Source organism: Notamacropus eugenii, chromosome 5 (assembly GCF_028372415.1).
Source record: "Notamacropus eugenii isolate mMacEug1 chromosome 5, mMacEug1.pri_v2, whole genome shotgun sequence".
In the NCBI taxonomy this organism is placed as follows: Eukaryota; Metazoa; Chordata; class Mammalia; order Diprotodontia; family Macropodidae; genus Notamacropus; species Notamacropus eugenii.
The window spans coordinates 414157197-414181957 of record NC_092876.1 but is presented as its reverse complement, the minus strand read 5'-3'; the positions used below and the strand labels follow the sequence as shown (position 1 = coordinate 414181957).

The 24761-nt window shown below is 36.9% G+C and overlaps 1 protein-coding gene across 7 annotated transcripts in view; it reads right to left on the bottom strand.

The window, feature by feature from the left end:
• LCA5L (lebercilin LCA5 like) overlaps window positions 1-24761 on the bottom strand; it is a 75118-nt gene that overhangs the window by 6109 nt on the left and 44248 nt on the right. For 6 of the 7 annotated variants that reach the window (XM_072614787.1, XM_072614785.1, XM_072614784.1 and 3 more), the window contains 6 exons: window positions 21843-21980; window positions 20685-20769; window positions 20390-20422; window positions 14789-14901; window positions 14472-14589; window positions 7469-7534 (listed from right to left, as the gene is read on the bottom strand). In XM_072614787.1, coding sequence (XP_072470888.1) covers window positions 7469-7534; window positions 14472-14589; window positions 14789-14901; window positions 20390-20422; window positions 20685-20769; window positions 21843-21980 — 553 coding nt within the window. The remainder of the gene's footprint in view (window positions 1-7468; window positions 7535-14471; window positions 14590-14788; window positions 14902-20389; window positions 20423-20684; window positions 20770-21842; window positions 21981-24761) is intronic. The other variant, XR_011968177.1, reaches the window with a different exon arrangement.

Here is a 24761-nt window from a genome sequence, read left to right as displayed (position 1 = left end):
CACAACATGACTCTTAAAGAAGTCTTTTGCATAACTACACATATGTAGCCTATATTGAATTGCTCGTCTTCTCAGTGGGGATGGGTGGGGAGGGAGGAAGGGAGAGAAATTGGAACTCAAAGTTTTAGGAGCAAATGTTGATAATTGTTTTTGCATGCAACTGGGAAATAAGAAATACAGGTAATGGGGCATAGAAATCTATATTGCCCTACAAGAAAAGAGAGAAGATGGGGAAAAGGGAAGGGAGGGAAGATTGGGGGAAGGGATAATCAGAATGCATGGTGTCTTGGGGTGAGGGGAGGGGAGAGATGGGGAGAAAATTTGGAACTCAAAATCTTGTGGAAATGAATGTTGAAAACTAAAAATAAATAAATTTAAAAAATAAAGTTCAACTGAAAATATTAAGAAATGTTTTCTTAGCCTAAATTCCTTTCCAGAATTTTCCTTTTAGGAAAATATGTAAAAAACATCAAGAAATATAGACTCTAAAAGCAATAGATACATCAATTGATGCAAAAATTTTCTTGGTCCTCCAAGATATTCTTAACTTCCAGTCCTTTTAGTAGAAATAGACTAGAAAATGGCAGCTTAACAAGTCAATGAACATTTATTAAGTAAGCACTTACTAATGCCAGAGAAGAAGCAACTAGGTAGCTTAGTGAATTGAATGGTAGGCCTTCAGGCCTGAAGACCTGAGTTCAAATTTGCCTCAGACACTCACTAGCTATGTGAGTCACTTAACCTCTGTCTGCCTTAATTCACTGGAGAAAGAAATGGCAAACCACTCCAGTATCTTAGCCAAGGAAGCTTCCTGGACAGTATTGGTGTGCTGTGGTCTACAGGGTCATGAAGAGTTGGACATAACTGAATGACTGAACCACAACAACATCATATACTGATCACTAGGGATATAAAGAAAAGAAAAAAAAGTCCCTCCCTTCAAGAATCTCACCATCTAGTGGAGAGAGACAATGTACAAACAACTAAGAGTCAGTTAGGTGGTGCCATGGATGGATTTTCGAAGCAAGACTCAGGAACACCCAAGTTCAAATATATCCTCAAATAATTACTAGCTGTGTGACTCTGGGCAAGTGATTTAAACTCTGTTTGCTTCGTGAGTTTCCTCATCTGTAAAACTGGGATGACAAGAACAACCACACAATAATAACACAGAACCAGGGTTGTTCTGAGAATAAAATGAGATATTTGTAAAGCACTTTGCAAATCTTGAAGCAATACATACACATATATATGCACATACAGACACATATGTACTACCTATTATTATTACTGTTATTATGGACAAATATATTATTGGATGAAATATAAGATAAAAATACTTAATAAAATGGAGATTATCACAGATGAAAGGAACTAGCATTAAAGGATTGGGAAAGGCTTCTTGAAGAAGGTAGGATTTTACCCTGAGATTGAAACCAGAGAAACTAAGACAGGATGGGGAGGGAAAGAATTCCAGATGTGAGGAACAGCTAGTAAAAATGCACAGAGCTGGAAAGTGGAAGATTTTGTGTGAAAAAGAGCATCAGGAGGCTGGAACTACTAGATCTTAGAGTACATGGAAGAGTATAAGGTATAAGAAAACTGGGATAGCAGCAAGGGGCCAGGTTTTGAAGGATTAAAAGCCAAACAGAAGATTTTAAATTTAATCCTAGAGACAAAGTAGGGACTTTCTGGAGTTTATTGAGGAGGGGAATAACAAAATCAGATCTGAGTTTTAGGAAGATCACTTGGATAGCTGAGTGGAGGATGGCTTCAGAGAAAGAAGGTGGATGCATATGAGAGATCTTATGAAGGCAGAAAGGCAGTACTTGACAACTGATTGGATATGGGGGCAGTAAGAGAAAGTGAAGTGTTGAGAATGACACCTAGGTTGTCTGGGTGATTGGGAGTATAGTAGTCCCCTCAACAGAAATAGAGGAAGGATTAAAGAAAAAGATAATGAGCTTATTTTGGAACATAGTGAATTTAAGCTGTTTACAAGACATTCAGTTTGACGTGTCTAGTTGGCAAATGGAGATATGAGACCAGAGGTCAAGAGAAAGGCGAGGGCTAAAAAGAGTGCTGATTCTAGAGTCAAAAGATCTAGGTTCAAATTCTGCTTTCTGATAGTTACTGCTTGTGTGACTTTAGGAAAGTCATTTAACTTCCCTGGTCCTTAGTCTATTCATCCATAAAATGAGGGGGTTGAGGTAGATGACTTCTCAGGTAACTTTCAGCTATAGAATACTATGACTAATTTATGATAAATTCAAACCTCCATAACATTGAAGAGAAGGGAAGGAGGGAGGGAGGAAGGAAGGAAGGAAGGAAGGAAGGAAGAAAAGGAGGGAGGAATGTTATTGAAAAATAAATCTCTTCAATGTTTTGGGGGTTTGAATTTATCATCTTTCTCCCCAAAACCTGCATCTTTGGAAATACCTTATTACTATCAAGATCACCATAATCCTTCTAGTAAGTCAGTTTTGCAAGCCTGGTGTCATACTCAATTCCTCTCTCCTGTTAATCACACATCCACATCCATGGACAAATTTTGTAATTACTTTCTTCCTTCATGTTTTTCTTTTCTTTTTTAGTTCTTTCCTTCTTTTTCTTTCTTTCTTTGTTTCCTTCCTTCCTTCCTTCCTTCCTTCCTTCCTTCCTTCCTTCCTTCCTTCCTTCCTTCCTTCCTTCCTTCCTTCTCTCTCTCTCTTTCTTTCTTTCTTTCCTTCTTTCTTCCTTTCTCCATTTCCTCCTTCCTTCTTCTTCTTCTTTTTCTTCTTCTTCTTCCTCCTTCCTTCCTTCTTTTCCTTCCTTCCTTCTTTCCTTCCTCTACTTCCTTGCTTCCTTTCCAAAATTTCTTGAATAGGTCCCCTTCTTTCTACTCAAACAACTATCATCCTAGATCAGGTCCTCATCATCTGTTGCTTGGAGTGCTGCAATAGCATTCTAATTGATCTCCCTGTCTCAAGTCTTTTCTCACTCTAATCCATTCTCAACCCAGTTGCCGAAGAGATTTTCCTAAAGCATAGGTCAGACTTTGTCATTCCTGCATCAAATAAACTCCGCTGGCTCCCAGGATTAAATATAAAATATTTTTGGTATTTAATTTTAATTCAGCATTCTTCACAACCTGGATTCTTTCTATCCAATCTTCTTACATTCTAGTTTAATTGGTATGACAGTGAATAAGTAAATTAATTCAGATAGTGTTGTTATATTTAATATTTCTCCAATTACTTAGGTCTATCTATTTTAGAAAAGAGTGTTTTTTAGTTATACTCTTATTTTTCCTAGCTGTGTCTTGGCAGAAAGATGCCCAAATATTGTACACAATTATAATTCATTTATTTGGAATGGAATTAATTCATTTCTTTCTGTTGAGTTTTGTTGATAATATATGAAATGTTAATAATTTATGTAGATATAGTTTATGTCCTGAAACTTTACTGAAGTAACTAGTTATTTCAGTTAATTTTTTAAATTGTTTCTTTTGGGTTCTTTTGATAAGTCATCATATCATCTATGAAAGATAAGTGTGAAATTTCTTCTTTGCCTATGTTTATTCCTTTTATTTTCTTTTTTTCTGTCTTATTGTTAGAAATAGCATTTCTAGCATGTTGATAAGCAATAAGGTGATAACGGATATCCTATCTTTAGCCCTGCTCTTATTGTAAACTCTGCTAGCATTTCTCCATTACATATGATGTTGACTCTTGCTTTTAGATAGATATTACTTATGTGTTTAGTAAAAGTCTATTTATTCTTATGCTTTCTACCCTTTCTCGAATCCATTCATAAGTGGTTTTTATCTTTTTTTATGGTCTATTATGTTTACAGTTTTCTTGACATTGAGCCAACTTTGCATTCCTGGTACAAATTCAAACTGATTAGAATATGCACTCTTTTAAATCTGCTGTTATAGCCTCTTTCCTAATATTTTACTCAATATTTTTGTGTCAGTGTTTATTAGGGATATTGATCTATAGTTTTAACAATGACCATGTTGTTTTTTTAATTTGGATTATGTTTAAATAATTAAAAAGGAGGTTTCTAAGTTAAGATCACAAACTACAAAAGCAAAATTAAATGATTATACTATAAAAAGTTATCAATAAAAATGCCATGTTTGAAAGAATTTAGTAGAACAGAAATACAAATGAATCAAAAGTAGACTGATGTTGGGATTGGAAGCTCAATTCCGTGTGGACAGTCTCGGGTGGGTAAAGGTGGGAGCTTCTAAATCTTAGAGCTCTCACGAGACCCCCCCAGGAAACGGCAGGGAATCGAGGTGAACCGAGCTATCTCGAGTAATTCCGCCTCTTCCCGTGAGAAACGTGATGGGAGAGAGATCTCCCCGCCCTCGAGATTGTCCCGGATCTGGGCACACCTAGTTACCTAACAGCACGGTATTCAGATGCAAACTATGCGGCTGAAGGTTAAGTAGGATTGAGGAAGCCTGAAAGCTCTCTTAGCACGTGAGGAGCCAAGAGGACAGTAGGCTCCGCTTCTCTTCTCTTCTCTCTCCCCTCCCCCTCTCTCCCCGCTTGTACTTCTACTTCCAATCCCTTAAGATCCTAGCTTCCTTAGGAAATATCCCCCTCTTCCTCCTAAGGAAGACCCTCCTGCACTTGTAACCGAGACCCTGAAATAAAGCTCAACCCTTGTTCAACTCTGGAACGTCCTTTCTCTCATATGAGCATCCGGTTTTGGCCAACCGAAGACCTCGGAGGTGAGGTAAGAAGACTCGGGTAGCCCACACAGGCCTCTAGGCCTGGCAGTTGGCGTCTCCGAACAGGGACAGGAGCGCAGATATCCTGGGTGTTTTTGGGGAACACCCGGAAGGGGCTGTGAAAGAAGCGAGTCCCGAATCCTAGATTCGGAAGGAGAGAAAGAGTGAGAGAAGCTTCCCACACCCATGGGAAAAGGGCAGAGATGGGGAATCTATTGCCAGTAATAAAGCCAGAGGAACAGGAGGTCTGGGCTGAGAAACTTCACAGGGAAGGCAGGGAGGCAGAGGTCACAATAGAGTTAAACGACCTCCGAGAATTTTGTAAGGAAGGGCCGGAGAGGCCAGGGCGGGATTGGAAAGAGAGTGGAAGCAGAGAGAGGGGAGGGGAGGACCTTGGCGAGCAGAAAGGCGAGCAGAAAGTTAAGGAGCGTAAAGAAAAAATAGGTTCGGAGCTCCATCTAGCGGATAGGACCTGCCTTAGCAGTCGCTCAGTACCCCGGCACTGGAAGCTCAAAGAAAGCCAGAGACCAGTGTGGGGAATAGGAGGGTGCCAAAATACCTTAGAGACAATGCACCCAGTAAAGTGGGAGGCAGAGGATCGCCAAGGGACCGTATGGCCGTTGGTGATTCCAGGACTTAGTTTTAACATCTGGGGCAGAGACATTATGAGCCGCCTTGGGATGAGGTTATCAAATTTTTAGTAAGGGCCATTGCTGTTGCTCTGGAGTCCCCACCCTTGAATTGGAAGTCAGACACCCCGATTTGGGTGGAGCAATGGCCTCTGACTTCAGAAAAACTCCAGGCACTACAACTACTGGTTAAGGAGCAATCAGCACCCTGGAATGCTCCTGTGTTTGTTATAAAGAAAAAATCCGTAAAGTTCAGGTTCCTTACAGATGTTAATCAAGCATTTGTAAGTACCTGGCAGCAGCTATACCAAAACAAACAGCCACTATGCATTCTTATCAATCTTACCTTGAAGGCGATCCTCGCTAAACAAAGAAGGGGAAAAGGTCGCCTAATACAATCGGAGCTTGATACAGCTGTCTCAAAAAGCGCACATACTACTCCAGCTATGAGACATTTTAAGATACTAATAGGGGGTCGAGGGTATGTTTGTGTCTCCATAGGAAAAGGTCATGTGTGGATTCCCATTAGAAGGATCCGTAAGTGGGAACCGATGTCGGAGACGGCGGAGACGCAGGAGGCGGAGACCCCGGAGAGCCCAGAGACCCCGGAGAAGGATCATACACCACCTGAGCCTGCTGCTGACAGCTTTAACCTTGCTGCCCAGAGAGGAGGCAGCACTCGTCACAACCGCAGACACTGCCACTGACAGCCTTCAATCTAGGCATCCTTTTTTCGCCAGCTGAATGAGGACTTTGATATCACAGACTCAGACACTTGGGGGGGGAGGAGGTGACCAATTTTCCACCTGTATAGATCCATTTGCAAGATTAAGGGGGGTGGTGACATGTAAGGCGCCAACACCAACTGCTCCTCTTAAAAAATGCTTTGGGATTAGTTGATTGCACTTCCCCTGTTGTAACTCAGCCATTTAGTTTCATCTTTGTTTTATTTGATGCCTCCCTTTGTCAGTTGTGCTAGCTGCGGATTTCTGTGTGAATGAAGTCTTGTTGTAGGGTACTCATATGCTAAAGGCCTTCCTAATCCACTCAGCCTCCAGCCACTGTTTGCTCTAGAGCCAGGTGCGCTCCGCGCATAACAAAGAAGGGGAGATGTTGGGATTGGAAGCTCAATTCCGTGTGGACAGTCTCGGGCGGGTAAAGGTGGGAGCTTCTAAATCTTAGAGCTCTCACGAGACCCCCCCAGGAAACGGCAGGGAATCGAGGTGAACCGAGCTATCTCGAGTAATTCCGCCTCTTCCCGTGAGAAACGTGATGGGAGAGAGATCTCCCCGCCCTCGAGATTGTCCCGGATCTGGGCACACCTAGTTACCTAACAGCACGGTATTCAGATGCAAACTATGCGGCTGAAGGTTAAGTAGGATTGAGGAAGCCTGAAAGCTCTCTTAGCACGTGAGGAGCCAAGAGGACAGTAGGCTCCGCTTCTCTTCTCTTCTCTCTCCCCTCCCCCTCTCTCCCCGCTTGTACTTCTACTTCCAATCCCTTAAGATCTTAGCCTCCTTAGGAAATCTCCCCCTCTTCCTCCTAAGGAAGACCCTCCTGCACTTGTAACCGAGACCCTGAAATAAAGCTCAACCCTTGTTCGACTCTGGAACGTCCTTTCTCTCATATGAGCATCCGGTTTTGGCCAACCGAAGACCTCGGAGGTGAGGTAAGAAGACTCGGGTAGCCCACACAGGCCTCTAGGCCTGGCAGACTGAAATACAAATTTCATGTTTAGGTATGGTGATTTTTCTTGTCTTTACTTATAGAAAAAAGATTACATTATTTTTCATAAAAATTATGATAAAAATATATTTCAAGATGGACTGGGCTTATAGTTTTAGGTATTGATATTTTTATTCAGCAAGGACTTTTACGACCTTTTATAAATATCTTATGTTAAAGAAGACTCTTAGGTTTTATGTATAACTTGTCTATATGACCAATGCTAGGAAGAAAGCAAGGAATTAACGGTAACCTCAGTAATATGTGACAAATTTAACAGGAAGAATCCTAATGTTTAGGTTAAGACATTTGAAGGACAGATTCTTTAAAATAAAGTGAAATAAAAAAATGATAATTTTATTCATTAACAAACTGCTTGTGATACCTTTTGTATCCGGAATATTCTGAGTGGTGCCACCTGTGTTCATTTTCCAGCTACACATTTCACTTTCTGTACAGATAGAAAACAGGTAAATTTTTAAAGAAAGTTAAATTAATTCAATATCTACTCTATCAATTAATCAAAAAGCATTGGCTGAATGCCTCCTTTGTCCTAGACACTATACTAGGGATAGTGAGACAAAAAATAAAACAATGTTTCTTCTCAGCATGTTATATTCTAATGGAGGGAGACTACACACACGCGCATACACCCACACACATTATATATTCTGAATATGTGGTAGTTTTGGAAAAGTAATATCTAATATCCACAATGATCAAAATAGGTTTTAACCAATTATTAATTGAGATTAAGGTTTTCCCTTCTACTTTTTCATTAAAAAATAAACTCCTGAGAGTAGAAAGATGCACATACTCTAGCTCTTCCCCCACAGCCCATAAAATCCCTGTAAAGAAAGACTCTCAACAAATTCTAGAGCAGCAGAAGCCACAGAACGACAGGGTGGAGGAGATTTCCAGCCCAGGGTGACCTGGAAGGCCGATGGAAAGGTCTGTTACACTGGACATGGAGAGGAGCACAGTACAGCCCAGCCTTGGCCACATGGCAGTGGGAGAAGCAGAGCCCAGCAGCAGGGGAGGTTCACAGATCCATCAACCCACAAATGACAAAAACACTTCAAAGGTCAGTGAGAGAGCTTTTTCACCTCCATGACAAGGGAACAGGGTCCTCCTCTAGCCTCTGCCCCAGAAGGCGGCAGTGGTGACTGTGGTGACAGTGGCCTGGGCAGGCAGCAGCAGGCTTCCATTATTGAAGGCTCAGCTTAAAGCCCTTGGGGGAATTGAGCACCTGATCTTAATCTCAGCCAGCAGGTTGGCCAGGGAGTAACCTCCTCTCCCTTGATCATGCCACCTTGGAGGAACTGAGATCTTACAGGTCTCCGGAGTATACCCTACTCTCGACAAAGGAACCAAAAGTCAAGTAATTGGTTGGGAAAATGCCCCAAAAAGGGGAAAAAAAAATAAGACTATAGAGGTTACTTTCTTGGTGAACAGGTATTCTCTCCCATCCTTTCAGATGAGAAAGAACAATGTTTACCATCAGGGAAAGACATAAAAGTCAAGGCTTCTGCATTCAAAACCTACAAAATAAATATGCAATGGTCCCAGGCCATGGAAGAGCTCAAAAAAGAATTTTGAAAATCAATTAAGAGAGGTGGAGGAAAAATTGGGAAGAGAAATGAGAGTGATGCAAGAAAATCATGAAAAGTGAGTCAACAGCTTGCTAAAGGAGACCCAAAAAATGCTGAAGAAAATAACACCTTGAAAAATAGGCTAACTCAATTGGAAAAAGAAGTACAAAAAGCCAATGAGGAGAAGAATGCTTTGAAAAGCAGAATTAGCCAAATGGAAAAGGAGGTTCAAAAGCTCACTGAAGAAAATGGTTTTTTAAAAATGAGAATGGAACAGATGGAAGCTAATGACTTTATGAGAAACCAAGAAATTACAAAAGAAAACCACAGGAATGAAAAAAATGGAAGATAATGTGAAATATCTCATTGGAAAAACAACTGACCTGGAAAATAGATCCAGGAGAGACAATTTAAAAATTATGGGACTACCTGAAAGCCATGATCAAAAAAAGAGCCTAGACATCCTCTTTCATGAAATTATCAAGAAAAATGGCCCTGATATTCTAGAACCAAAGGGCAAAATAAATATTGAGAGAATCCACCAATCACCTCCTGAAAGAGATCCAAAGATCCTAGGAATATTGTAGCCAAATTCCAGAGTTCCCAGGTCAAGGAGAAAATATTGCAAGCAGCTAGAAAGAAACAATTCAAGTACTGTGGAAATACAATCAGGATAACACAAGATCTAGCAGCTTCCACATTAAGGGATCACAGGGTTTGGAATATGATATTCCAGAAGTCAAACGAACTAGGATTAAAACCAAGAATCACCTACCCAGAAAAACTGGGTATAATACTTCAGGGGAAAAAATGGTCATTCAATGAAATAGAGGATTTTCAAGCATTCTTGTTGAAAAGATCAGAGCTGAAAAAAATGTTATTTTCAAACCACAAGAATCAAGAGAAATATGAAAAGGTAAACAGGAAAGAGAAATCATAAGGGACTTACTAAAGTTGAACTATTTACATTCCTACATGGAAAGATAATATTTGTAACTCTTGAAACTTTTCTCAGTATCTGGGTATTTGGAAGGATTATATACACACATACACACACAGCTACATATATATAGACAGACAGAAAGAGAGAGAGACAGAGAGCACAGGGTGCGTTGAATAGGAAGGGATCATAACTAAAAAAATAAAATTAAGGGATTTTTTTAAATTTTTAATTTAATTTAATTTTTTAATTAAGAGAGAGGAATATATTGGGAAGAGAAAGGGAGAAATGGAATGGGGCAAATTATCTCCCACAGAAGAGGCAAGAAAAAGCTTTTCCAATGGAAAGAAAAAGGGGAGAGGTGAGGGGGAAAAAGTGAAGCTTATTCTCATTACATTTGGCTCAAAGAAAGAATAACATGCAGACTCAATTTTGTATGAAAATCTATCTTACACTACAGGAAAGTAGGGGAGAAGGAGATATGAAGGGTGGAGTGGATGATGGAAGGGAGGGCAAAAGGGAGGAGGAAGTAGTTAGATGTAGACACTTTAGGAGAGGGACAAGGTCAAAAGAGAGAATAGAAGAAATGGGGGGCAGGATAGGATGGAGGGAAATATAGTTAGTCTTACACAATATGACTGTTATGGAAGTCATTTGTAAAACTGCACATTTATAGCCTATATTGAATTGCTTGCCTTCTCAGGGGGGATGGGTGGGGAGAGAGGAAGGAAGAGAAGTTGGAACTCAAAGTTTTAGGAAGAAATGTTGAGAATTGTTTTTGCGTACAACTAGGAAATAAGAAATACAAGTAATGGGGCATAGAAATTTATCTTGCCCTACAGGACAAGAAAAAAGATGGGGATGAGGGAAGGGAGGGGTGTTAGAAGGGAGGACACATTGGTGGAAGGGGCAGTCGGAATGCAAGGCATTTTGGGGGGGAGGGGAGAGATGGGGAGAAAATTTGGAACTCAAAATTTTGTGGAAATGAATGTTGAAAACTTAAAATAAATAAATAATTTTTAAAAAGAGATAAATTCCTGTAGGTTATTCAGCCAGTCTCTGAAGGGCATTGCCCATCCTCAGAGTACATGCTTTTCAAACTAGGAGACTTTACAAACAAAATATTGTCCAAGTGAGATGTTGCCCTTAGGAAATATGTCCTTGTCTGTCTTTGGAACCTTCCATTAGAATTTAGAGTGATCCAACTTTTTAAGGGTAAAACCAACCAGCAAAGTCTGGGTAGAGATGGATTCTTTTGCTCAGATTGCTGGGGGCTGCTGAGTACCATGATCAGATCATCCCCTCTGCAGGAGGAGCTGAAGACTTTTTGCCTACCTCATTAAAATATCTACCCACTCACTGACTGTTAACAAATTAGAGTTAATTTCTATTGTCAGGGATATGCCTTTTTCCAAAGACTTTTTAAACATTGAATATTCTCTAAGAAGGGCCTTTGGTTGATGAGAGAAAGTCAAATGACTGTTCTTTTATTAATTATTAGCTAGACATTAATGAAATTATTGCTAATTACCCAGAAACTGTGTCTCAGACTTTCATACACCATAGCTTCATGTAGCAGGGGATGTTAAATTGAGTTTTGAAAGAAACAAAGGATTCCAAAAGACAGAGGTGAGAAGGGAGAGTATTCAGGGAAACATAACCAGTGAAAATGCAAGGAAAGTTGTAATGTAGTATAAGGAATGGCAAGTATGCCAGAATGGCTGGATTGTAGAGTGCTTGGATGGGAGCCATGTAGAAGACTGGAAAATCATGAAGGGGGTGGTTTTCAGGTTGTGAAAAGCTTTAAATTCCAAATAGAAGAGTTTATATTGAACCTAGAGGTAATAGGGAGTCAGGGATGCTTATTGAGGTGGGGACTTAGGAAGACTTGATTAAACTTGTGCTTTAGGAACATGTTTCTCCTTGGTAACTATGTGGAAGATAGGTTGGAGGGGAAAGACGTGCAGGGAGACAAATAGGAGGGTAATATTTCATGCTGAAGTGATGAGAACATGAACTAGGGTGTGAACAGTGAGCAGGAATGCATATACATGGGAGAGAAAGGAATGATAAGATTTGGCATCTGATTGGATATGTAGGGTGAATGAAGTGTGAGGAATTAAAGATGATATCAAAATTGTGAACTTGAGTAACTGTGATGACCATAGCAGGGGAATTCAGGAGAAGAGTGAGTTTGGGGACAAAGACAATTATTCTATTTCATACATGCTGAGTTTGAAATGCCTATAGGATGTCTACTTCCAAACGCTGATTAGGCAGCTCATGATGCAGAACTGGAACAAAAGAGAGTGATTGGGACTGTACACATTTATTAGTGCATTTATTTCAATAAAAATTGAGTAAAACTTTTCATAGCAATGGGAAAATGCCCTTTTTCTAAACTGGAAATAAAATAATCTCAAAACATTTCTATAAAATAGTGTTTAGCTATAAAAGATCTTCCTTGGAGGCATAAGCCTGAGAATAAGCTGTGCAGACAACAAAAGACAACCATAGTAACTTGATAATGATGAGATAGTAGAGGTCAATGGAAGCTTAATATAATAGTAAGGATTAAATAGAATATTTTTAAAATCATGGTATTTCTGGAGGTAGGGTGGATTTTGGACATACTTTGGCAATAATCTAGTTATCTTACTATGAGACTTCATATCTTATTTAAAAGGGATGAATTATTGCCTACGATTCTGAGTCTGTTGTTTTATAAACTGAATCAAAATGAGGAAACAATGAGTAAATGCAATAATTTTTATTATGATTTGAACATGTATGGAAGCCTGAACATATTCTCTCTGGAATGGAAAAAAACCTGTCTTCCAAATGTGGTATCAGAGAATCACTTTGGGAGGTAATTCAGAGTACAATTAGTTCAACATGTAAATGACTGAGAATATCCTCTCAATTCTAGAATATATGATAATCCTAGTCTTTAAGACCTCTAGAGAGGCAGAATTTGCTAACTCCTGAGGAATCGCCTTCCACTTTGGGAGAGCTTTAATTATCCATTAGTTTCCCTTTAGACATGGTCAAAATCTGCCTCTTCGTAATTTCCAGCCTTTGCACCTATATTTATCCTCTGGGGCTAAATTGAACAAATCTAATGCTTCTTTTACTTATCAGTACCTTGAAGACAGCTATAGTGAAAAGGGAATATATGGAGGAAAAAGATAAATATTCCTTCTTTACCACATTATTCTTCTGTTAAGCAAAATTCAATTATATTCTCAAACAAGAAAAAGTCATGATGAACTATCCTTAAAGACACATTATTCATAAATTCTAAAACTTTCTACATTTTTCTTGGAGTAGTAGTCTATAAATACAATATTCCTCTAAAAATTTAAATTTTTAATAGAATCTAATATTGATTCAAAATTTCATTTCAAAGCTAATGATCCTTGTTAACATATTCTTTCCCATTAACTTGTACTTGTCCATTAAAAATGGACACTTTAAGAATTTATATGAAGTGAATTTATGGACCGCATAAAACTTCATATAACTTGATATAGCTAAAAGATTACACTTCACAAATTTAAGCTCTCATTTCACAATATATACACTACTGATTAACTGCCAAATCTGTACATCATCTATAGGTATCATCTGTAGGTACCGCAAAACCACAAGAATAAGTTTCTGTTGCCTTTCTGTGGATATTTGCTTTGTTATTCAGTTGTGTCCAATTTTTTCCTGACCTCTTGGATCATCGCACACCGACACTGCCCATGGAATTCTCTTGGCAAAGATACTGAAGTAGTTTGCCATTTTTTCCTCCAGTGGATTAAAGCAGAAGTTAAGTGATTTGCCCAGGGCCACATGGCTTGTGTCTGAGGACAAATTTGCACTCAGTTTTGCTTGACTCCAGGCCTAGTTACTCTGTCCACTGAATGATCTAGCCATCTAGGAGAGAGGAAAACCTGAGTTCAAATCCAACCTTAGACTCTTATTAGCTTAGTGACTCTGGGCAAATTACTTAACCTCTGTGTGCCTCAGGATCCTTATCTATAAAATGGAGACAACAATAGTACCTGCTTCCCAGGGTTGCTGTGAGACTCAAGTGAGATAATATTTGTAACAGGCTTAGCATAATTCCTGGCACAGAGAAGTGATTAATAAATGCTTGTTCCTTCCCCCTTCTTCCCTGTCTTTTTTTGTTTGTTTTGCTTTATTTCATTAAAGTCCTTCTTTCCAGATTTCCTTACATTCTTCATAATTTTAAAAAAAATCTTAATTGCATTAATATGCCACAGTTTATTTAAATATGTACCTACTGTTGGACACTTGGATTGTTAACATTTTTTCAATTGTAAAAAGATGATATTTTATCAATCTTTGAACAGCTACATCCTTTTCTTTTTCGTACTTTTTTTTTTGATGTCTCATGGTATATTACCAAAGATTATTGGGTAAAAGGGTATTGATTATTTTTGTAACTTCAGTTAAAAAGCTGTCAAGTACTTTACTGTGTCCTGCATTGGAAAGAATGCTTTTCAAGTTTGCAGTTGCATCAATATTGTTTCTTAAGACCACCAACTACAAGTTTCATTGCTCTTTATTATTTAGGGTAATATAATTGTTTTTTTCCCCCTGCAAGATGGAAATTTAATTTGTATCTCTTTTGATTACTAGTGAAATTGAATATTTTTCAAATGATCATTAACAGTGTATTTTTATTCTTTTATCAACTATCTTAAAAATCTTATTTTAAAAAAGATTTTGTTTGTAAAATTCTCTAATGAACATTGAAGACTATTGGCATGGGATCAGTTTCTATAAAGAAAAGCATTTATTTCTCCAATTTGTAGCAGAACAAAGGAAACTTTAAGATATACCTTTATACATTTTTTCAGGATCTTCTTCGTTAGGTAATTTATTAATATCATGGATTACTTCACGATTGACATCAATTGCTTTTTCTTTTTCAGCACCATTTCCTGTGGATTTTTCCTTCTGTAATTCACATTAGATTTAGAATAATTGTGAAAGATGAATTTCTCTCCAGGTAATTAAAATTTTTTCATAGTAATGAATGGAATTGTTATAATTAAAAATGATTTGTATAAAAAGATAAACCTAACATTAGAATCCAAAACTTTGGAGAAAATGAACAAAACAACTTAGAATACTTCAGATTTCAAATTTGTTATACCTTAGTTGGCAGAGATATACTGTCTTCTGTATTTTGCTTCAATTGATGTGGAACTAGATATGGAAACAGATGGTTTTTCTTTTCCGCTTGTATAGATTTGGTTGGTGGAGAAACTACAAGAAGATTAAAAATAGGGAAATATTTTGGAAACAATAAAAATTTTAGCCACAAATGAAAACTAAATCATGCTGTAAACCCTGTTTCTAGCCAACTCTAATTCATTTTGTGTGTCACTCTCTTAACCGGTGGAAAGAATGCCAACATGACACGGCATGACAGCATAAGAAGTGGAATTGGTGTAAGAGTTTTGGAAAGGACTTTTTTTCTTTAAGAAACATGTGGTTCTAAATTATCTGTGTGGAGGGGCTCACAGAGTGAAAGACTTAGGAAGTCTTTACACATTAGCTCACCTGGCACTTCAATAAGGGTTTCTTGGTGGAGCTGAGATCTCATTTTACTCTTATCAAAAGAGCTCATTTACTTATATATATTTTCTAATATATTTTAATCTGCATGATTTATCTGATTTCTGTTTGTTACCTGCTTAGATAAGTAGGTTACTCTCTATTTCCTATTTGTATAATCAGACAGGAAGAGAATATGAAGGTATGTGTAAACTTGGAGCATCCTGTCCCCCTGTAAGGGATAAGTGGACACTGTGGTTATAAAATATAAGGATACTGACTACTGGTCAAACGTTAAGCAATACATATTGTCTATGATCAAACTGAGGGAATAAAGCCAGTAATACAGGAACTAGAAAGACAGGATAATTAAAAAGGAACGTTTCCTATATAGCACTCATATCTTGCCAATGAAGAAGGAAAATCTGCTAAGGATAGTCCATCTCTTTAATGCTCTGTACAGAATTTTCTCATCATCTTTTTGTCTTTTCATATTTTGGGGATCTGGAGAGTCAAAGATACCTTCTGGAACTGCTTCAGAGAAGAAGATTAAAAAAATTGACTAATCTGGTTTGGGATTAATATACATTACCTTAAGAGATGGCTATCTATTGACCCAGAGACATTGAAAGTAGTCAGTGTTTTTCTGGGTTTTGAATGAACTAGCATTATCTATGTGCAATTCAAGAATGTAATTATTTTCTTAATTTATAATGACTGATTATTACAACATGTAAGTTTAAACTCAAGAAGAAGGGGGAAACAGGAAGAAAAGATGTTGAATGATTTTTGTTAAAATCTTAGTAAACTTTTTATTGTTAACTGTTAACATGTTTATGTTAACATGATAGAAACAATAATTGTATCCGCCCTGAGCTATGATTAGTGAAAGTTGCTACTGGGGTAAAATGTCTTAGGACTATAATTTGACATTGTTTTGAGTTTTGAGTATAGGTATAATTGTCTGAATTGTCATTAAGCCTGTATACCCAGTCCACCATTCAAGAAACATGCCCTGGGCTGCCCAAAGGAAGTGTGGTCTGAGATTTGCTAGAGGTGAATGTCTATTGAGGGGGTGAAGGCAGGGTCCTCTTGACTCAGTTTCTCCATTGCTATTTTCTTTCTGAACAGGAAATTTTCCCACCTGGTTAATACCATGAGTCTGGACATGATACTCTGTGAATATTATAGAACTATGCTATATGATTGCCTGGTAATTATGACTTTTACCTGGAGTTTTCCCCCTGTCATGGCCTATGGCTGTCCTTGAAGGGACAGTTTTGATATTGTCATAACCATGTCCCTCCTTTTTCCTTTCATAGCAAATTTCTAAAATTAGGGCAAGTGAATTGTAGAAGATTTTGTCATTGCAATACAAAATCTATTAATTAATAGATTAATGCTAAAATATTTCTCTGAATTACTCTACTAGAATGCAAGGGTGAAAGATTTTACTATTTTAAATCCGAATCTGTGGTCAACTCCATATCTTAAGTAATTAGGGAAATGGGTTCTTTGGCTTGCCATCCCCTTGCTAATGGTTATATATTCATGTATAAAATTAGGTCTTTAAAATATATTATTCTTTCAGGCTGATATGAGGATAACACTTATTACTAAAAGCAGAGGATAAGATAAAGAGGTTAAAGTTTATTAACTTAATGGAGTTGTAAACTTTGAGAAAGTAACAAGATTAGATTGTTTTCTCTAAGAATTAGGAGATATATATATATATCTCAATGTTTCTGAGTTATACAGGTCTTGAGTATATTTTAGTAATGAGTTCTCAAAACTGAATTAAAATTATATATATAAAACTGCATTAATAATTGCAAAGAAAATTTTAAATCATTTCTGCCCCTCCCTCATTTTGGTATCTGACTCTCCGATAATATTCAGAGACAGAAGGACTCATTTTAGAAGTCAGGCCTTCATGGATCCTTTACAAAATTTTTTTTTTAAAGATGCTTCCTTTAGCCTGCTGATGGTATTGTGCCTATTGGTATGTGCTAGAAGGAGCAAGTGGTATATAAAAACTGAAATTCTCTTCAGGTGAACTATGGGTTTCTAATTTGATGGTCTTCTTCTAGCTCTGTCATTAATAAAATTAGCTCCATAAGATCTGAATTAGTTTTCACCATATAAACTGGAAGGTCAAGAGAATTAGATTTTGTGGGATTTTACTAAATTATACTAATTCTTATCACTAGTAGGCTTTATCAGTATTACCTAGAGAATTTCCATAAGTGACCTGGAACCTGGTGATTGTTAAGGAAATACCTCCACAAACCTGCCCTGATCCATCCACTGATGCTTAAGAAACACATAGGAAATGCTTGCCAGACACCTGAAGACCATGGATGCTGCCAAAGGACTTGGCACCCCTAAAGCTACAGTTAAATTGGATTTTATCATTCACCCTGCTGCTATTTTGCTTCTTTTTATTAATTCTATTTGTGTTATGGACCTGTTACCTATTCCAAAAGCTGCACATCATTTCTGCTTGAAGAAAAGAAATATTTCTCCTCTCCAAAGCTCTCCTATCAACTTCTCCCCTAACATAAAGACATAGTGTTGTGTCAACAGACTTGCCTAAAAACACTGGGTTATAGTATAATTTGGAAGTACAGTGAAACAAAACACATCTTTCAAAACTATTCCAATCACTTACAACATCTTCTCTCTTTCCTTTTTCCCTTACAGTCATCTTAACTTTGAAAGCTTTTTGGTCACACGGTTGACATGATGTGAATGGTACAAAGCAAGTAAAATGTGAAGAAAAAGGGAAACAAAAGCCTTGAGGATACAGTAGAGGAATGCAGAGATATAGTAAAGGTATAGCAGGTTAATATTGTTTCTGATTATGGGGAATACTTATTAAATCTTTGACTTAAATAAGAGATCACAGCCCTATATCTTCTGTGATGAAGTGCGTCTCTAGCAAGTCTAGATTTCAAATTAGTTGTGACATTATTTTCTACTGAACTTAAATAACGTCTTTGTTGACAGCATCATCTTGATTTGCTATTACTTTGAATTATAACTTACAGCTTAGTAGAAGTTCAATGAAGGAAATGTGAGATTTTTTTCTCTGAAACTAACATGATTACTTACCTTATTATGCCAAAATATGGGTGAGAGATAGTTGATGTGCCTCTTTTGTGCAGAGAAATATTTAAGTATTAAGCACAGTACTTAGGTTTCTAAATCAACTTACAAAAAGCATATTTAACCCACAATTTACTTAGTATACTTATCATAATCAATATGTATGAAATGTCTCCATTGAAAAATGTATTAAGAGTTTCAACTTGGAATACCAGACAAACACAATTCCTCCCACTCCCAGGAATCAGAGATTCTTCCTCATTAACCCTGGCTCACTTCATCCATTGACAATTACTCCTCTCACTTTAAGTCCTGATAGAGGTTCCAATTATACGAGGCCAAATTTCTAGCAAGCAATAAGGGATAAAGAGGTGGGGAGTGGAACCTGGGTGGCTAGGGAGGGACTGTAAGAAGCATAAGTATGGGCTGAGGTATGGAAGAAGGGAGGGCAAAGTTTGTGGTGAACTCAGGACTCTGGGAATTAAGAGTGAGATGAATTGTGAGTATAAGGAGCAAGGCTGAAGGCTACAGAGTAAGGCCAGTCATGGGATTTCTAGGGTAAATTAGGGCAAGACAAAGTTCTGAGTGAGATGAAGTTTAGGGATTCAATTTCAAATATCTATATCTATATATGTCTCTCTCTCTCTCTCTCTCTCTCTCTATATATATATATATATATATACATACATATATATATCTCAATGAATCCCCATACCAGGCACTGGGGGTACATTAGACTTTAAGGGTAAGGGCTAACTGTGAGAGAGCCAAGGCTTCTCAACAATAATTGTTTTTTTCTTTGTTAAGATATTTTATTAAAAGTTTAACATTTAACATCAATACGACCAACTAGACTTGTCTATGAGAGTAAGATATGTTCATTTAACTTGATTAACTAAATCTCCTTCCATACTGTAACCCTTTATTCTTACCTAGTTGAGGGAGAATGATGGGATAAATACGGTAAAGCCTGTGTTTATTGTGATTCTCCCTCTAGCATTGGCACCATAGAGATACTACCAGAAACGCCCAAGATCCCCAAGTTCCTGTGTTGTTGTTTTTACTTTGAAGGAACTGGAAAAGAAATGTCCAGGAAGAGGAGCTCCAGGCACCCATGCTGGCTGTTGTGCCAGGATGTGCCAGCTAAGAGGAGACAAGGTCCTTGGAAAAGGGGAGACCAGGACTGGGACTGAGATACTGCTGACTGCAAGCTGAGGTTGTGACTCTGTAGAGGCACCAGTGAGAACCACAGGAACCAGTCAGTCAGGATCAGGGAGGCACTTAAGCCTCACACTATACTACTGTTCTTTCCTTTCTTAGTCACTGGAGCAGGAAAGCTCATCTCTTCACATGTTTAGCCATTTTGCTTCTCATTTCCATTCTGAACCAGGGAGAGGAGAGAAGCCTTTTAACAGTAGTCAAAGCAATTGACATTTGAAAGCTTTATTTATTAATATCTTATTCTTGTCTCTGTGCAAATTGAAGTTGTTACTTAAAAAACAGACAAACAACTAATATGATTACAAATGCTTAGAGCAGGCCTGACAGAGGGGAAGCCAAAACCTAACAGGGAGAGTTTTTTGCCTAGGGCAGGCTGGATTGATTCTGCGCCAACAAAGGATTATGTAACTATGTTATTGATATGCTATTAATAATAACCATAAGCTTCCAAAGTACATTCATACCTATTAATGTGTTCATGTCATACTTCTAGGCCTTTTGTTTTTGATCCCAGAGAGACAGAGAGATTGATAAGGAAAATGAGATTGAAAGCCTCCTGGTGTAGAATTTGGTGCGAAATTTTTGTCTCAGGGCACCCTGACACTTGCCAAGGCTATCGTCAGTCTTCCTGGGCACTGAGATCTCTCGGAACACATTTATATCCCACAGAACCTCTTTTTTATGGGCCCCACCCCATTAAAAATGTGGCATCTGCTATAGCTAACATATCAGTAAGAAACTTGATTCCTTCTGACTTTTTAAGTGCTAAGAGATTGCAAAGATAAGGCATCCTCATTTTAGAATTGGTTCCCAGCTAGAAATGAGAATTTGAATTTACCATTTAAAAGAAGGCAGTTAAAAAAATTACCTTTGAAAGATTCAGTGGTCTTCTCATGGTTTCCTAAAATAACAAATAATTAATCAGTAAATTACGTTTCTTTCTTCCTTCTCCAAAATAAGGATTTGAATGAGACTTTAGGCTAATGATTATTGTGTGGCTAGAATTGACAGACAATAGATTTTGACAGTACCTGGACTGGAAACTGGGAGCAAATTGGAACATTTTTGGATTTTAAGGGTGGATTGTATGAGATTTTTCAATTTAATGAAAACTACAATTGATTTTATTTTCAAAATAAAAAAGGGAACTCATTCAGATTTACCTTTTGTTTGCTCATCTTTGTCATATAAATTTTTAAGGAACCGGTTAGTATATATATTTTTTATATCAAGTTCTCGATCTTTTTCCTAAGAAAAAAGCAATATAACACTTTCTTTAATAATAGCTAACATTCATCTAGTTCTTACCATGTTCCGGGCATTGTTCTAAGCTCTTTACAGTTTTTGATCTCCTTTGATCCCCACAACAACCCTGGAAGCCAGGTGCTACTATTATTCTCATTTTGTAGATGATGCCAAGACAACCAAAGTTTAAATGATTTGCATAAAGTCATACAACTAGTAAGTATCTGAGGCCAGATTTAAATTCAGGTCTTCCTGACTGCAGGCCCAGGACTCTGTCCCATTGTGTCATTAAGGACTTCCTTTTATCATCCACTATTGAGTGAATATAATGATCCTAAATGTAAGCATTAAAAATGCTGGTTTGAAGGAAATATTCTGGAGGAACAAGCGAATCTCACCTGCTTTCTTCTTTAAATTAGTGCCAAGGTAAAATTAGTTGATGAGTACATTATAGCTTGTTATTAGAATTCCAAGCCAAGTAGAGCGGTGCACACCGGTAGTCCCTGCTTCTTGAGAGGCTGAGGCTGATGTATACTTGAGTTTAGTAGTTCTGAGTTATAGTAGGACTAGTAGAGATTCAAGTGTCCATACTAAGTCTGATACCTGTTTAGTGAGCTCAGGGAAAAATGGGGCCATTAGGTTTTCTAAGGAGGGGCAAATTGGCTCAGGTGCAGATTAAAGGTACCACACCATTCAGTATTGGGACTGGACTCATTAGTGGCAGATGTTCTTCTTGCCTAGGTGAGACAGGGAGACCCCATCTCAAAAACAAAACATTAAAAAAAATTCTACTTCAGTATCACAAAATCCATAAACTAAAGCCAACACACTTTACACAACATAGAACTTTTTAGAACAATCATAGCACAGATCTGTTGGCTTTTTGATTAACAAATGGTAATGCTTTAAGTTAGATATTCTGTTTGTTGATCTCTCCACCACACAAACTTAAAAAATCTAAGAGGCTGATTCAGTTCAATTACCCAGATACATAAATCATTTCAAGTAACTAATATGGTTCTATGAAAAAACTCAATACTATATATACATATAGTAGACTATTTTTAAAGGAGTACCTTAAGTTTTTGTTGAAGACATCTCACTTCCATTTGAAGGTTCTTTGTAGTCATTCTAGCAGCTATAGTCTTTCTGTTTTCAGCAGCTAATTGACGACTGAAGGCATTACTGTTCAATCTCAGCTGTCTTTCTAAGGTCTAAAGACAGGATATATTTTTATTTACAGTTTTAATTCATAGTGGGACCAACTATAATCAAAGCTATTTATAGTCATATGAAAAAATGCTCTAAATCACTATTGATTAGAGAAATGCTAATGAAAACAGCCCTGAGTTATCACCTCACAACTATCAGATTGACTAAGACGACAGAAAAGGAAAATGATAAATGTTGGAGGGAATGTGAGAAAACTGTAAACTAATGCATTGTTGATGGAGTTTTGAACTGATCCAACCATTCTGGAGAGCAATTTGGAACTCTGCCCAAAGACCTGTAAAATTGTGTATACCCTTGGACTTAGCAGTACCACTACTAGGTCTGTATTCCAAGAAGATTTAAGAAAAAAGAGAAAAAAGGACCTACCTGTGCAAAAATATTTTTGTGCAGCTCTCTTTATGATGGGAAACATCAATTTGAGAATGGCTGAATAAGTTGTGGCATTTGACTGTAAAACAATACTATTGTGCTACAAGACATTACAAGTGGACTGATTTCAGAGAAATCTGGAAAGACTTGAATGAACTGATGCAAAATGAAGTGAGCAGAACCTAGAGAACACTGTACACAGTAACAGCAACACTGTACACTGATCAGCTCAGCAGTATGATGATCCAAGACAATGCCAAAGGACTCATGATGAAAAAATGCTTTCCACCTCCAGAAGAAGAACACATAGAGTCTAAATGGAGACTGAAACATAACTCTTTTTCACTTTCTTTATTTCTGTTTGTTTTTTTTCTTTTGGTCTGTGTCTTCTTTCACAACATGACTAATATGGAAATGTGTTTTGTACGATTGCACATGTAAAATCTACATCAAATTGCTTACCATCTCAGGGAGAGGGAAGATAAGGAAGGAAGAAAATTTGGAACTCAAGACTCTTTTTAAAAAATGCATGTTAAAATCATCTTTATATGTAATTGGGGGAAAATAAATTATTTAAAAAAATAAAATAAAGTCATTAACAAGCATTATCTATAATGGGGATAAGCTAAAACCTTCCCCAAAAGATAAAGAGGTAAAGCAAGGATGTCCATTATCACCACTATTATTAAATATTTTTTTTTAGAAATGCTAGCTATAGTAATAAGAGAAGAAAAAGAAATTGAAGGAATTAAAATAGACAATGAGGAAACAAAACTATCACTCTTTGAAGATGATACGATGGTATATTTGGAGAATCCTAAAATATCAAGCTTTGGAGACAAAAATTCATTATTTGACAAAAACTGGGAAAACTGGAAAAAGTATGGCAAAGATTAGGTACAGACCAACAACTTATACCCATACCAAGATAAAGTCAAAATGGGGACATGATTTACACTTATATATTTAAAATATATCCAGGTATAATAAATTTAATTATTCTAGCTCCAGTTTTAAGTGAGATGTGTCTCTCCCAATAAGATACTCATGATGCCAGCGTTTATTCTACTTTTTGACATTAAGGCAAAGTGTTAAAAATGCATGGAGTAGTACTTTGTTAATTGTGTGATCTTAAAATGAGTTACCTCAATTTACCAATCTGTAATGTGGATAAAGATGATACTTAACATTAATTTGATAACATACTGTATTAGGAATATTGGTGAAGTGGTAAATGTTTTAAAAATCTAGATTCTTTTGGGTTATTGATTCAATTATTATGGATTCACTTATCGAAGAATTATGTAAATTGTTTGAAAGTGTTCATTTGGAACTGCAATAGATAATAAGAATGTTTTTACTGTAATGTTGATATAGCAGAGATCTCTTTAAGATTAGAAATACAGACTCCTGAGATCTTATAAACCCAATTATTTAGTATACAACAAGGTATATTAAAGATGGTTTATAACCTTTAGCCCTGCATATTTTGAATTGACCTAACAATGATAGTTCTAAATTTAAACAGGAAAAGCCTTATATGTATCTTTTAATACTTTTATTGTGAGACTTATTTTTCTTATGTGACCTCATTTGGCCTATGCATGTGTTTCCTTTTTGCTATTTGGATCTTTAATGAAACATGTTTTGTACTAATTTCCAGCCTATGGGGACTGTGATTTTAAAAGCCACTTGGGATAGACTGAAAGATAATTTGGAAATGCATTTGATTGAATTAATATCATCTGATTAGTATGGAATTTTGTTTCATGTTTTAAATTCATTATATTGTGACCTACTGTTATGTTCCTTAATTTCCTTGTAAATTCTGGGAAACCATTCTATAAGAAATGCTGTTAAGGGAATGGTAGATAGTTTGTCAGTGGAAATTTTGATTCCTTTTGGTTTAGATACTGTGAATTTATTAGTCATGTTATTAGAGGCTATTATCATGATGTAAAAATATCACTTAAATGGGTATAGTTTAAAAGGGAAAAATAATAGTTGCTTATTTTTCGAAAATAAAAAAGGGCAGTGGTCAAAAGATCTTACATAAATCTTATTTGTAAGCCTGCCAGATTCAGCAAGGTCAGGAATCATTATAAACTCTGATATAATTTATGGGTTGGTTTATTTTGGAACAGAATCCCCATCCCCCATTACAAATGCTCCTTGTATAAGGGGGTAGAATTGGAAAAATTTTTTGACTGTCTATAGTATAGAAATGCTTTATAATTTGTGGTTATGATAATTTTGAAGTTATATTTGGAATAGTCTGTGCTAAAGTTACATCTTGAACCAACTTACTCTTAACAGACTGCTTTTTAAAACAAAATGTTAATTAACTATCATATATTCACTATGTGAATTTACATAATAAAATTGCTTTGTTA